Source organism: Mus pahari, chromosome 14 (genome assembly GCF_900095145.1).
Source record: "Mus pahari chromosome 14, PAHARI_EIJ_v1.1, whole genome shotgun sequence".
Classification (NCBI taxonomy): Eukaryota; Metazoa; Chordata; class Mammalia; order Rodentia; family Muridae; genus Mus; species Mus pahari.
The window spans coordinates 55,125,197-55,140,369 of record NC_034603.1 but is presented as its reverse complement, the minus strand read 5'-3'; the positions used below and the strand labels follow the sequence as shown (position 1 = coordinate 55,140,369).

Genomic DNA, 15,173 nt, shown 5'->3' with positions numbered 1-15,173 from the left:
TATTTATTTAATGTATATGAGTACACTGTAGCTGTCTTCAGACACATCAGAAGAGGGCATCAGAACTCATTACAGATGGTTGTGAATCACCATGTGGTTGCTGGGAACTGAACTCTGGAAGAGCAGTCAGTGCTCTTAAACCGCTGAGCCATCTCTCCTGCACCTCATTACCTCCTTTTATGCAAGCTATAAAATTACAAACGGCGTTGACTTTTTTTTTTTTTTTTCGAGACAGGATTTCTCTGTATAGCCCTGGCTGTCCTGGAACTCACTTTGTAGACCAAGCTGGCCTCAAACTCAGAAATCTGCCTGCCTCTGCCTCCCAAATGCTGGGATTAAAGGTGTGCGCCACCACGCCCGGCTTGGCGTTGATTTCTAAGCCCACTTAATAAGTAAGTAACACAGCAGATGGACCTGAGATGCCTGGCTCTTGATGGAGCAGAATTCTAAAATTGGAGCCGTATATGAAATCAATCACCTCCAAAAGGGGGAGAAAAGGAGAAAGGAAAGCTAGCAAGCTTTAATATTAATTATGAGGTTACATTGGAATAAGAAACTACTTCTAATCTGAGACAACAGAGCTTAACCCTGACCTCTGCTTTGTGAACCTGCTTGTCCCTTCCTCTCCTCTGGAAAGGGTAACAGCTGCTCATCTTCCTTAAGAAGTGACCACCATCAATATCTGCTTAGACAGCAACTCCTGTTTGTTAAAGATCAAACTGTCTTAACTAGAAACCTGCACAGTTCAGCTTCTGTAAAGCTTGCTCAGCACTAGGGGGAACCTTCCCTTTAGATAGAGATGAAAAGATCATGTTAATGGTCACACGATAATGACTAGGCCTAACCTTATGGAAAACAAGAAGTATTTCTCATGGGGCTAGGCCTCTTTAAGCAACAGCTACAGGATACAGCTGTGTGCTAATAAAACAAGATCATCCTTTACCACTGAGTGCTGAGAATTTCATGTCAGGGAAGGTTGAAGCCCACAGTCTCTATATAATCTCAGTGCTGGAAGTCCAGAGACAAAAGGACCCCTGGAATAGAGAGCAACTGAAGACACCTGATGTTGATCTCTGGTCTCATCAGACACATGTACACAAATTCACATGTACACACACACACACACACACACACACACACACATACACGAATGTTCTAAAAATTAGTGCTGGGCATAGCTATAATCCCAACACTCAAGGGGCAAAGACATGAATACCGCCACAAATTTGAGGCCAACTAAGTCTACACAATGGATTCCAGGCCAATAAGAGCTACATAGCAAGATCTAGTGGGGGGGGGGGGAAAGGCTGAAGAGATGGCTCAATGGTTAAAAGCACCTACTGCTCTTTCAAAGGACACAAGTTCAGTTCCTAGCACCCATGTTGGGTGGTTCAGAGCCATCTATAACTAGCTCCAAGGGCATCTGATACCAATGTCCTCTTCAGGCAGTTGCACACATGTGCACATACACACAGGTACATATACGTTAGAAACAATTTTAAAAAGAAAAAATACAAGGGGGGGACAAGTATATGCGAGCTATACGAGATACGTTAGGTATAATGAGGATGCAGAAAGGGAATAGACTGAAAGTGAGCTCAAATGACCAGGAAGTGTCAACAACAGCCACAAAGGCCTGTGATGCCAGCACTCGAGAGGTAGAGGAAAGAGCATCAGGACGTCAAGGCTATTCTTGGCTATCTAGCAAGTATATAAGGCTAGCCTGGGCTACTTGAGGCTACAAATGGTAAATAAAACTAAGAAGACCTTGAAAAGGTGTGTGTGTGTGTGTGTGTGTGTGTGTTTAAAAGGCAACTTTTATAGCCAAGAGGTAGTACACACTTCTTCAATTTCAGCACTAAGGAGGCAGAAGGAAGCAGATCTACTGAGTTCAAGGCCAGCCTGATCTACAGAGTGAATTCCAGGACAGCCAGGGGTTACAGAGAAACCCTGTCAGGGGAGGGGGTACAAGGGAGGAGAGACAACTTTAGATAGCAATTCTCTCCTCCTGCCATGGGTTCTGAGGGTCCAATTCAGGTTGTCAGGCTAGTGTAGCACGCACTTTTACTTGCTGAGCGAGCTATCTCACTGGTCCATCCTGTGTTTTAACTAGGATTGAGAATGGCCAGATCTGAGGCTTGAGTGACGATTGCCACCTGACCTTTGCTGAAAAGGTCATAGAAAACTCCAACAGCTCCAGTCAAGCCCTCTCTGACCCCTTGCCTCTCATAACACCTTCACACACAAGAGCAAGAGTACCATCTGTGATACTCTAATACTCGAAAAACCATGCCTCACAGTATCTCCATGGCTAGGGTAAAATTCGGAGTCCTTACCAAAGTCCCCAGGATCAATCACAAGCTAGTCCCTGTACTCCTTTCCAGATAGAGCACAAGAAGCACAGAGGCATGGAAAGGTAGGAAACTGGGTTTAATCACACTGAATGCCCATGAGTCAGGGCTTATTCTCAGGACCAGGGACGCAGTAGTGAACAATACAACTCTGCGAGCTCACTGAGCTTTTCCTGTAGTAAATTACTGGGAAATGTAAGCACCAAAATAATGCCGCAGCTCAGGAGCAAAGCACCAGGTATGGGTGGCAAGGGGACAGAGGAAGAAGGTGGATAAGTGAACAGTCTGTCCAGTGGCTAAGAGCAGTGTCCAAAGCAGAACCAACATGGTCCCAAAGGCCCAGAGCTGTGGATAGCATCAAAGACACAGAGCAGAGGCCCTCTGACTCCTAGAGCCTGAGGTGGAAAATTAAGAAGAGTCAGTCACTGGCCCCAGCCCAGTAGGAAACTAAGCCTGAACCAGCATTTGAACAAGGGAGCTGTTCGAAGTGTCTCTTGCTGCACTCGAGTGCCCTGAGGGTCTGTCTGTGCTATCCAGCATTAGATAAAACTGTACAGAGGGCTCACTGGTGTCCCTTACCTCCTCTTCTCTCCAGCTAAAGCTCATTTCTGAGCCTCCATTCAGTAAGAAGGTAACTGGGCTCTGGCCAGTGCCAAGAGGGAAGCTGTGATATACCCACTTCAGGTTGACCCCAAACCTTACTGTGTGCCCTCTATGCTTTCTCTTATTCCCTGAGTAGCAATGAAAACTGAGTCCTTAGGGGTAGTTGACCACTGATGGGAGAAATGTGTACCAAGGCCCCTTTCAACACACATGGTAGATGACAACGTAAGAACATACAACTCAGTCCAGCACTCGGGTAGCAGAGGCAGGAAGATCTCTGAGTTGGAAGCCAGCCTGGTCTACAAAGCACAGAGTGAGTTCCAGGACAGCCAGAGCTACACAGAGAAACAGTCTCAAAACAAAACAAAACAAAAACAACACCTCTGTTGTACCAAACTGAAAAATTTTAAGAGGAGATGGATAGAGGTTTTGATACACGTTGGTTAATATACACATACTACATGTTTATGAAAACAAGACTAACTTAAGCAGAAATAACTTCTCAGACAGATATGGCAACACACACCTGTAACAGCTCTTGAGAAGCCTAGGAAAGAGAACTGTGAATTCAAGACCAGTAAATCTGAGGTCAGACTGACTCCAGATGAGAGAGGGAGGGAGAGAGAGGGAGGGAGGGAGGGGGAGAGGAGGAGGGGGAGGAGAAGGAGGAAGAGGAGGAGGAGGAGGGAGAGGAGGGGGAGGAGGGGGAGGAGGAGGGTTGGTGAAAGGCCTCAGTGGTGAAGGCTCCTGACATGAAGCCTAACGGCCTGAATTTGATTCTCAGGACCCACATGGTACAAGGAAAGAACCTTAAGTTGTCCTCTCTCTCCCTCTCCTTCTCCCTCTCTGCACGCCCACGCCTACGCCCACACACACACACAATGTAAAACAATTTTTTTCTTTTTTTGGTTTTTTTCGAGACAGGGTTTCTCCGTATAGCCCTGGCTGTCCTGGAACTCACTCTGTAGACCAGGCTGGCCTCGAACTCAGAAATCTGCCTGCCTCTGCCTCCCAAGTGCTGGGATTAAAGGCATGCGCCACCACGCCTGGCCTGTAAAACAATTTTTTAAGACTCTTATCTATAGCCTTGGCAAACAAAGCTAGGCATTTGGGAAATCTCTTTCTGTGCTGATGGACAGTTTTCCCATCAATCACATGTCCTGAGCAGATTAAGTGTCAACGCTATAATGAAGGTCCCCCCATGGAGTCCCTCTTAAGGAAGAAGCTACACTGCAGCCTATACCTACCTTTCTGTCATGTATTCCAGGTTAGTCAGTCTTGCTTCTCCTGCAGAGACAATGTGGACAGCGTAGGAGCTAAGGGAGCGATGGATGAACCCTCGGGAGTGCAGGTATATCAAGGCATCAGCAATCTGAAGCAGCAGGTGCACAATCACCTCCATGTGCAACACCGGGAACTGGGACCTCTGCAAGCAAGAGAGAAAGGAAAGACCTCCTGACGCCATTTCCTTCCAAAGCCTTTTCATTTAATTCTCAGTGCTTTCTGGTTTCTCATTTAGCAGACGGGAGCCTAGATGTCAGTGAGGTTAAGTGACTGCAGTCCCACTGACCCAGGCCTTGGCTCTAAGCTCAGCTCCTTTCCTACAGGTGAGGTTGGGGGATGTACTCTAGTTTTGGTATGTGCATTCCAGGCTAACCTGAGGAACCCCCTGCCCCCCCACCCCGTGCCTTCCTATCTAAGGTGGAAGCTCAAAGGACTCTACAAGTTGAAGAGAATTAATTCAGCTCCCAGCCCTAACAGATAAAGAAGGAAGATTCTCTTAAGGGTTTCTCTTTATGCCCAACCAGAATATTTAGAATAAGGTCACAGAGAAAGAGCTCTTAGAAGCCATATCTCAGCCCAAAGAAGACTTAGCCACAAGACCTGTCAGTCACAGAAAAGTCCTCCATGCCAAGGAAATCTGAGAGGCGAGAAGGAAGTGATGAAGGCCTCTATATAAACAAACCATGACAGAGCACAAGGAAAATGTGGGGGAAAGAGCCTGTGGCTAATGGCTCAGCCAGAATTTGCCAATATGTTTCTGGCTCTGTCGAACTATTAAAGGGCTGACTTTTAAAAAAGAAAGAAAAAGAAAGGAAAGCAAGACTGGGAGGCCAACAATTGTGCTACACATCTGCAATCCTAGATTTTAGGAGACTGAGAAGAAGGAAGGATTTGAGCTTAATGCTAGACTGGGTTACATAGTCAAAGCCTGTCTCAATACAAACAAATGAACAAAAAAATAAGACCATCCAGATGGCACGGTAGGGAAAGCAGTTGTCATATAAACCGTGTGACCTGCAATGACCTGAGTTTACTCCTCAGGACCCACATAAAGATGAAAGGGGAAAACCAACTGCACAAAGTTATCCTCTGACCTCCACACATATAACTGGCATATATGCACAGGGATACAGCGTGCATGGGAACTTGTGTGTGTGCACGCATGAGCACGCACACACGACACACACACGCGAGACACACACACACACATACACTGATAAATTTGCTTAATGAGAGAAAGAAGAGGTAGAAGACTAACAATAAAAAAAACAAAAAAACTGTATTAGTGCCAGTGAAAGGGCTCGGGGGGTAAAGGTGCTTGCTGCCAAGCCTGGTGACCTGATTTTAATCCCTGACACCCACAGTAGGAGAGCACTCCTTCCAAAAAGTTATCATCTGACCTCTGGGTGGTAGACAGACAGACACATTAATCAAGCAATCAAGCAAGCAAGCAATGTGAAAAACTGAATCACATTAGTTCCAACACATGCTTATCAGCCTTATCTGGCATGTTACACCTCGTGCAGCACTTGAAAAGGATTTACAAGTCAATCTTCCAAATGGGAACTCTGCAAAGATAACAAGGAAGAGGGCAGACAGAAGAGTAAGGGCAGCTGGGGAATTTAAATAATGGTCATACTCGTTCATGGAGGACACTGAACAGTGTGCCGACTGTGATACGCTCATAAACCAGGCGAATTTTCTCCAGGTCCCGGGACAAACATACAGCCATCAGTTGCAGCAGGTTAGGATGCCGCAGGTTGCTAAAAAAGATAAAAATCTTCAGAAGGACAGGGAATAGGACTGCATGATGAAAACACAGGTGATATTCTTTCTTGGGGTCATTTGAACACATTCTAAACAAATCCCATTTATAGCCAGGCATGGTGGCACAGTCTTTAATCCTGGTAATTGGAAGATGGAGGTAGCACGAGGTTCAAGGTCACCATCTACTATACAGGAAATTCAAGTCCAGTTTGGACTACATGAGATCTTGTCTCAAAAACAAACAATATATAGAAAACCAAAGGCCAACAGAATACAATTCATATAGAGCATTTTAGAGACATCTATTGGAAGAAGCTGAAGGTTTAAGCATTATCCGTGGTGGGATGGAAAGGTATCTCAGGGGTTAAGCACTGGCTGCTCTTCCAGAGGACTGAGGTACAATTACCAGCACCCACAAGGCAGCTCACGACTTTCTATAAAGTTCCAGGGCTTCTGACACCCTCACCCAGACATACGTGTAGGCAAAACATCAATGGACATAAAATAAAAATAAATTGTATGTTAAAGAAAGAGTTATCAATGGCAATAGTAACAGTGCTGGGAAAACCCTACAAATCAAAATACTCTGTGTGTTGGCTTAACACACAGCTAGAGTTATCTAAAACAAGAGAACAAGAATTGAAATGTGTCCAAAGCCACATACTACTCAGCCTCATGTCAAAGCACACATCATGCCTGCCCAACTGTGTGGGTTCAGGCGAGTTTCTTCAAAAGCAAGGGCTTCACCTGTCCAGAGACACCTCCCACAGGGAGGGCTGAGTGGCCTACTCAGAAACTAGCTCAATGATCCAGGATCCTTTCAGCTCCTTGGTGGCCCTGCTATGAAATCATAAACCCAGTATCTGACTCACCAAGACCTACATGACATGACTCTGCAACAGCAGGAAGCCTTTGGAACTGAGACTCATGGAAATGTCCTTAGCGGTGGAGATGTGGTTCTTAGATCTGACTTCATGGACTGCTATGCTCTACGAAAGCAGGACAGTCATTTGCTCTCCAGATGGGTACAGAGTCCCACAGAGGCTTCCGGAGACATAGCAAACAAACAAACAAACAAACAAACAAAACAACAACAACAAAAAAGATGGTCCTGGGTCCTGTCCACCTGTCCATCTAAAGACTTGAGTCACAGGACAGATGACAGGACTGAGGCCCTTATCACAATCCACATGCTCCAGACTACTCTTCAATTCCTTTCTTTCATCAGCTTTCAGAAGTCAACCAAGTCCAATAGATAGGCTATGCCAAGGCTAGGTGAGATTGGTGTGCCAGTCAGGTCTGAACAAACTTAGTCCGGGAGTGGCTCTTGTTCTATGGCTCTCCTTACCTGCTGTGCTCCTGCTCAGCAATCAGCAAGTCGGCCAGCCTCAGCCTGCTACAGTGGGGATGGGTGGGAAGGTTCAGCTCCTTCACTGTTACTCGGCTCCTGTTCCACACGAGGCTAAAAGAGCAGGAGAGAGTGCAGGAGAGAAGGGCTGAGTAGCCACTGCTTTAGTGAACCAGCCTTCCTTCTCACGCAGCTGGAAAACAGGTTCACACACAATCTCTCCTCTCCTCTCTCCTAACACCTCCAGACTCTAAAGCACCATGGAGAATTAAGTGAGGAGTCAAAGATCACAGAAAGTTTCAAGGGAGTGAGTAATTTGGTGAGGTTTTATGTTAGACAATGCTGACAGCATTGTGGTAAATGGATAGGGCTATGGTGATCCAGACAATAGGGAATATTCAAGAGCCCAGTAGGAGGGGACAGAAGCCATAGTGATGGAACACAGGCATGATCTGATGACAAATTCATAGCACGGGCAGAAAAACAGGGGGGCAAAGGGGCCTTGTGGACCCATCAGAGGCATCTGTAGATGTGTGTTTCTTTGAAGAAGAAAAGAAACATCCAGGTTCTAAAAGCTGAGCCATCCTGGCCAGGAAAGCGCTCCTGACCGTGCAGGGATGACTGAGTACATCCAACAGGTTCTTGTCACGTCCACATCCTGTTACTGTCACCATCCTTGGATCTGGCTGATGAGAGCCACATCCTGTTTCAGAGGCAAGCTAATTTCCATCTTGCTGCCTCTAGTTCTTTAGACAGCAGAAAGTTAGCATATCGAAATGAGAAATTGTTCAGAGCAGTTGTTCTCTACTTAGAGTATCCTTTGGTAATGACTTGGGTCAGTCCTGTCCCATCCAAGAAGGCCACAAACAGAACAGGGAAAGATCAGGCACACTCCTGAGCATCCTACAAGCCACAGGGCTGACCACAACAAGAAATCATCTGGTCAAAAATGTCCACAGTAAGAAACGCTAGTTTAAAGACACTATTAGTTCCTTCATGCTTGAGAAGAAGCTACCAATACATAGTAAGCCACTCTTCCCACAGGATTAACTCCCACCATCCATTCCAACTTACTTAGTCATGACCATGTAGGGGCCACTGACGAAAGAGAAGGTGGGCTCATCATCAGCTTGGATCACTTCCTTTTCTCCAATGACTGGAAGAGACCCTGGGTAAGTAAGCTGCATCCCTGAAGTGAGATAAAACTGAAACCAAGGCACTGCTTCAAACTGGTGGAAATAAAACAGGGAAAGCAGAGTTCCTGTTCCCTGCCCTGGCTTAGAGCTGCTCTTACCTAGTAAATACACCTATGTACTCTCTTTGCTGGTAGCAGTTGATTGGTTGGTTGATTTGGGGGGGGCACATAATATAGAACTCACTATGTAGACCAGGATGGCATCAAACTCAGACTAGCCTGCCTGCCTTCCAAGTTCTGGGATTAAAGGTATGCACCACCATGCCCAGCTTGTTTTTTAGATAAGATCTCAATATGTAGCTTACATAGGCATCAAAAGCATGACCTTCCTGCCACCTCCTGAGTACTGGGTATTGTACCGGGTATTACAGGAGTGTGCCATCTCAGGTAGCTTCTAGCATTTCTTTTTACAACTCATCCTTCCTAAGGGATAGGATCAGAGGCATGATCCTACATGATCCACAATTGACTTTATATTTTGAATCTTGAAATACTCTTTCCCTTCTACTGAGGTGGTTCAGACAGAAGTCCAGCATCTTTCCTGAAGTGATCTAACTGGGATTGAGGGGCTGTGGTGGTTTGAATGAGAATTGCCCCATAGGCTCATATGTTTAAATGTCTAGTCCCCAGTTAGTGGAACTGTTTGGTAAGGACTAGGAGGTGTGGCCTTGCTAGAGAAGGTGTGGCACCGGGGTGGGCTCTGAGGTTTCAACAACTCACTCCTTTCCCAGTTGGCTCTCTCTGCTCCATGCCTCATGCTTGTGGATCAGACATAAGCTCTCGGCTGGTGCTCTTGCACCATGCTTGCTTGCCACTTGCCATGCTTGCCACTGCTAATCTTCTGGACTCATAAGCAGTCAAATTAAATGCTTTCTTTTATAAGGGGCCTTGATCATGGTTTTTGTCATAGCAATAAAAAAAGATATGACCCCTCTAGAACACAGGCCATGTGTACAAAGGTCAATCTACCTATATTGGGAATTTGACTCCCAAAACAAAGCATCCACATATCATGTCAAGAGATCCTGGGTGCACCTCCATCAACAAACTGGGGGAAAAGCCAAAGTTCTTTTTACTTCCACCCTTACCCAAGCTCCTTGGTAGAGAGCAAAGATCCTTCCTTCGCCCAGCAATGTCCCCAGTGGGACCTCTTCTATAATTAACTATCTTGCCAGAGTCATTCAAATCAGTTTGCAACAGTGCTTATATTTATTTTTGCAGTAAGGACAGGAGCACTAAAGAAATACCTTTCCTACAACACAGAAGAGCGAAGAAGAAAGTACTCTGAGGATAAGGAGGAGGAACTGAGGGCTGGTATTACGTAGAGATAAAGGCCTATCTTGCCTAGAATGCAAAAGGACAGAGATTCTTTAATTCTCATGAAGGTCCCAGGCATTGCCTGTAACAGAGAGGCAGGCAGAGAGCTGGGCCAGCTCTATGGATTTGCTTCTTGCTGACTTCACCCTTCCATAGGTCTAATAAATATACTTAAAATGCTTTTAATTAACTGAGAAATGTTTTGAGGACAAACAGTATCCTTGGGATGTTCTATTCTTCCAGTTAAAGAAAGAGGACATCGGGGAATATGCTGGACAAATGAATGATCTTTGCTTTTCCATTATCCGGAAAAGAAAAAAATATAATTACCAGGTTCAGTCAAGAGTGGGTATGGTAGTTTACACATAATCCCAGCACTGAAGTAAGACTATCTCAAGTTTGAGATTCCATCTCAAATGTTACCCCACGGGCTGGTGAGATGGCTCAGTGGGTAAGAGCACCCGAATGTTCGTCCAAAGGTCCTGAGTTCAAATCCCAGCAACCACATGGTGGCTCATAACCATCCATAACAAGATCTGACTCCCTCTTCTGGTGAGTCTGAAGACAGCTACAGTGTACTTACATATAATAAATAAATAAATCTTAAAAAAAAAAAAATGTTACCCCACAAAACCCGGAAGAGTTGAATAAGGTGGAGAGATATGGTCATATGATTCTCCAGCTAAACCAGAAAACCTAGGCTATGAGTGTCAGCCTCTTACCTTCCCAAAGCCAAAGCTGTAGATATTTTGAGCAGAAACGATTCCAGGTTTAAGCTGTCGGTTAGGAGAACTATTTGGGCTTCTAGAAATATTTTAAAAAGAGAAAAGAGAGGAAAAAGTAAGAATTTATCATTTATATCCAAAAGAACAATACTAAACCAAGTTTTCAAGAATGTTATCACAGTTACCCATCAACTTAACACAAAGAGAGAGAGAGAGAGAGAGAGAGAGAGAGAGAGACTGCCTCTGCTCCAGCTGGAGTTCCTGCCATTCCTCTCAATGATAGACTGTAACTAGTCATATCTTTGCTTTTTCATTACAATAGTACTGCTCTTCCTAAGGTCCTGAGTTCAAATTCCAGCAACCACATGGTGGCTCACAACCATCTGTAATGAGATCTGACGCCCTCTCAATGATAGACTGTAACTAGGAAAACAAACTAAGGTAGCTAATATTTATTTAGTATTTGTTTTTTCTTTTTTCTTTTCCTTGTGACAAGGTCCTTTTAGGTAGCCCAGGCTGGTATGAGATCTACCCCTCCTCAAGTGTTGGTACTGAGGAATACAGGGTATAATGTATAACTAGTTTGGTAGCTACAAAAACTTATACTCAGAAGAAAACTCAAGGCCAATTTATTAAAGTTTGAAGGAAAAAAAAAAACAGGACAGGCAAGTTGGAAAACTCTGAAACTTTGTTGGGAGAGATAGGTAAGAGGGAAAAAAAAAAGATGGTACCATGCTTTAGAGAGGATATTGTGGGCATGTGACATATATTTGGCGTGATGTAGAGAAACCCTCATTGCCTATTTTTTCTGGGTATTAACCCACTCTGTTGGGCAGAATCAGTATGAAGATGTACTTTCATGTAATAATGCTGTTTAGATAAGCTGATGGTTTCATAATTTCTGATAACAATTTTATAAAACTCCTGAGTTGATTCAAGTAATTTATTTATTTTAAAGATTTATAATTATATCTAAGTACACTGTAGCTGTCTTCAGACACACCAGAAGAGGGCGTCAGATCTCATTACAGATGGTTGTAAGCCACCATGTGGTTGCTGGGATTTGAACTCAGGACCTTAGGAAGAGCAGTCAGTGCTTTTAATTGCTGAGTCATCTTTCCAGCCTGATTCAAGTAATTTAAAACCCTTCCTACAGAATAAGAAAGCTTCAAAAAAGTTCTATGGACCTCCATGTGTCACAAGCACATAAATGCACTAGGAAGAGAAAAAGGCTTGGGACAGATCTGTGATCAAGGAAAAACATTCACTCTATGTCAGGTCCAGATGATCGTAAGATAACTCACAGACAGAAAATAGATAATTAGCTAATTTAACTATACAAAACTTTTAAAAAATGAGATATAAATGACCTGTCCTTGCTAATTTATGATATAAAAACTATTGTTTTGAACTTATAATAAATTTGTGGAGCTAAAAGCTAGCTAAGGAGTGCTACATCCACTCCATTAGTGACCCGCCTGACAGGCCGAAAAGCCTAGGCATGGTCCTGAGATGAAAAGTTCACAGAAACTTAGTTTCCTGGAACCATGGCATCCTGTATAACGAATGCTCCAATGTCCTTGCTTTAGTTGGTAAATGGATCTATGTTTTGATCTTAATTTTGCTTTATTATAAGGCTTCTAAGGATTGAATTTTTGACATATAGCTAAGTTAGATTCTTCACCAGTCCTAGGCAGTCAGTCCTTGAGCTGACCCTGGGCATGGATAGCTAAGTCACTGCCCTACACAGGAATTTACCATTATCTAGAAAGAAAGAAGTTTGTGACCTATGGAGGAACCAGAGTAGAACTATAGATAGCTGAGTTACGCCCATACACAAGAATTTACAATGGCCTAGGGGGAAGGTGGACTATACAATAGACTAGAATAGGAAATATGTCAAGGGCACGAAGCCCTTGCCCCTGGCTTCTAAGCTTAAACTGACCTTGGGTGGGGCTGCTTTTGACCCCAGTTGTTAACACTGAACTTTATCCCAGCTGGTTCCTGCTGGTCCTTTGTGTTTGCATTCCTCTGTTTTGTGTAAGCATCCGGTCACCTCACTGTACCTTGCCGGTGTGTCACCTACCTTCCCTATTTTGTTCTGTATAAAAAGTCTGATTCTCAATTTGACAAATCACATTCAGATCCAGCACACTCCCTTGTGTCGTGTCTGTTTGTCACCCCTCCTTCTCGCCGCAGACTCTATGCCCATCTGTACAAAACCCTGATTCTCAGGGATTGAGGGGGGCCTACTGGGCCCGGTCCGTGGCAAAGGAGTATTTAGTCAGGTGCAAGCCTTAATGGAAGGCATATAAACAGTACTGCTATTAACTCCTTAAACCTTATTGACCTTTATGACATCAACTGTTGCTTAATATTCTACCGGTTCTTATAATTGGCTATGGGTTAAGTTTTCTTCTTAAGTAGAGGATTTTATCTGAGGAGGTATAAAAGCCTGAGGGCAAAAATAAAGTTGTTGGAGCCCCCTTGCTTCATCAGTTGAATGTGTGAGAGTGTGTAATTTTTTTTTCTTTTTCTTTCTCCCAAGCCCAAGTGATTGTCTTTTTCTAATAGCCAGCTGCTCTCCAAAGAAGCCCAACTGCCAGAAGCAATCAGCTATGGCCCCAGAAGACTAAAAGAGAGTTAAGAATTTCTTGACAATTACAAACAATGAGCTGTTCTTGAGCCACCAGAGCCACCAGCTCTGGCTCCCTCCCTCTTTTTTTTTTCCCCCCACTTTAATTGTATGCATGATCAAAGACATTGGTGTCAGCATACTAGTGCATTCCAGTAATCCCAACACCCAAGAGGCTAAATAAAGTGAGAGACCCATGAAGGGTTTGATGCTAACCTAGGCTACACAGAACGATCCAAGTCAGATGGATCGACAGAATCCCAACAGATCCACAGAATCCCAACACTTCTGAGGTAGGAGTGGATCTAGCGTTAAAGGTTATCCTTGGTCACACAGTAAGTTTGAAGCCAGCCAGGGCTACATAAGACTTTGCCATAAAAAGGGGACAAAAGACTTTAGGTAGGTTGAGAGGGGAAGCACTCAGCTTTAATTTCAGCATTTGGGAGGTTGAGGCATGAGGACCTCAAGTTTGAAGCCATCCTGGACTAGTGAGTTCAAGACCATCCTGGGCAGGTAGGCAAGACAGTACACGTAACCCCAGCACTTGGGAGGTAGAAACAGAGGACACAGAGTTCAAAGTCATCTTGAACTGGAAGCTAGCCTGAGCTATATGGCATGGGGGTGGAGTAGTGGGAGGGGTTAACAAAGAACAGTGGTTGGTCATCAACAGGCAGTGGGAGGGGTTAACAAAGAACAGTTGTCATCCACAGGCAGTGGATGCTCAACAGCAGCAACCAGTACTGAGGTGGATGACTGTTTTCTTCCCACCAACAGCTACACTGAAAAATTCTCAAATACTTCCCTAATTTGTATATTATGTTAGCGTAGGGGCCATGGTAACTTTCTCTGTATTCCAACTTTAGTATACAAATGAACATGATTTATTGGCTTTCTATTATGGAAATGAAGATGGTATAATAGGCACCTGTGATGGTTTGTATATTCTTGGGCCAGGGAGTGACACCATTTGGAGGTGTGGCCTTGTTCAAATAGGTGTGACCTGGTTGGAGTAGGTGTGTCACTGTGGGTGTGGGCTTAAGATCCTCACCCTAGTTGCCTGGAAGTCAGTCTTTGACTAGCAGCCTTTGGATGAAGATGTAGAACTCTCAGCTCTGCCTGCACCATGCCTGCCTGAATACTGCCATGCTCCTACCTTGATGATAATGGACTGAACCTCTGAACATGTAAGCCAGCCCCAATTAAATGTTTTTTTTTTTTTTATAAGACCTGCCTTGGTCATGGTGTCTGTTCACAGCAGTAAAACCCTAACTAAGACAGCACCCTCTGAGGAAGGACCTATGATTCTCTCCGCCTGGTATCTACACTCTCTCGGGTCATTTCAGGTTGCTCTGTTAACTCAGTATATTATAGGAATAACAGAGTTAGTTACCTGGGTGGAGGCCACTGAGCCTGATGACCAGAGTTGGATCACATGGTGAAGAAAACTGACTCCCACGGGCTGCCCTTTGATCTCTATTCATGCATGATGGCATGTGCATGCATGGTTACATGTGTGTCCATGCGTGCACACACAAAATACACACACACACACACACTAAATATTTAAAAAATTAAAAGCGTCATCTCCAAAGTAAGATCTACCAGGACTCTGGCCTGATCTCTCTGGGATCACTGATTTTGAGGGAACTGTGAGGACATTCAAGCAGCCCAGAGGGGGCCCAACCCCAGCACCAGTAACGTTAGTGTGCCATTGTTTAACTGAAGCCCCCATTCAGTGCAGCCTTCAGATGATAGAACCCCTGAATCCATTCTGATTCCTGAACCACAGAAACTGCATGAGATAAAAAAATACTTAGCCGGGCGTGGTGGCGCACGCCTTTAATCCCAGCGCTCGGGAGGCAGAGGCAGGCGGATTTCTGAGTTCGAGGCCAGCCTGGTCTACAAAGTGAGTTCCAGGACAGCCAGGGCTATACAGAGAAACCCTGTC

The 15,173-nt window shown here is 44.6% G+C and overlaps 1 protein-coding gene across 1 annotated transcript in view; it reads right to left on the bottom strand.

Annotated features, from left to right (window-relative positions):
• Tex14 (testis expressed 14, intercellular bridge forming factor) overlaps positions 1-15,173 on the bottom strand; it is a 96,655-nt gene that overhangs the window by 56,338 nt on the left and 25,144 nt on the right. Inside the window, exons 8-12 of the mRNA XM_021212705.2 lie at positions 10,588-10,669; positions 8,428-8,558; positions 7,354-7,467; positions 5,878-6,001; positions 4,202-4,380 (exon numbers count right to left, since the gene is read on the bottom strand). Of these exons, the coding sequence (XP_021068364.1) occupies positions 4,202-4,380; positions 5,878-6,001; positions 7,354-7,467; positions 8,428-8,558; positions 10,588-10,669 (630 nt within the window). The remainder of the gene's footprint in view (positions 1-4,201; positions 4,381-5,877; positions 6,002-7,353; positions 7,468-8,427; positions 8,559-10,587; positions 10,670-15,173) is intronic.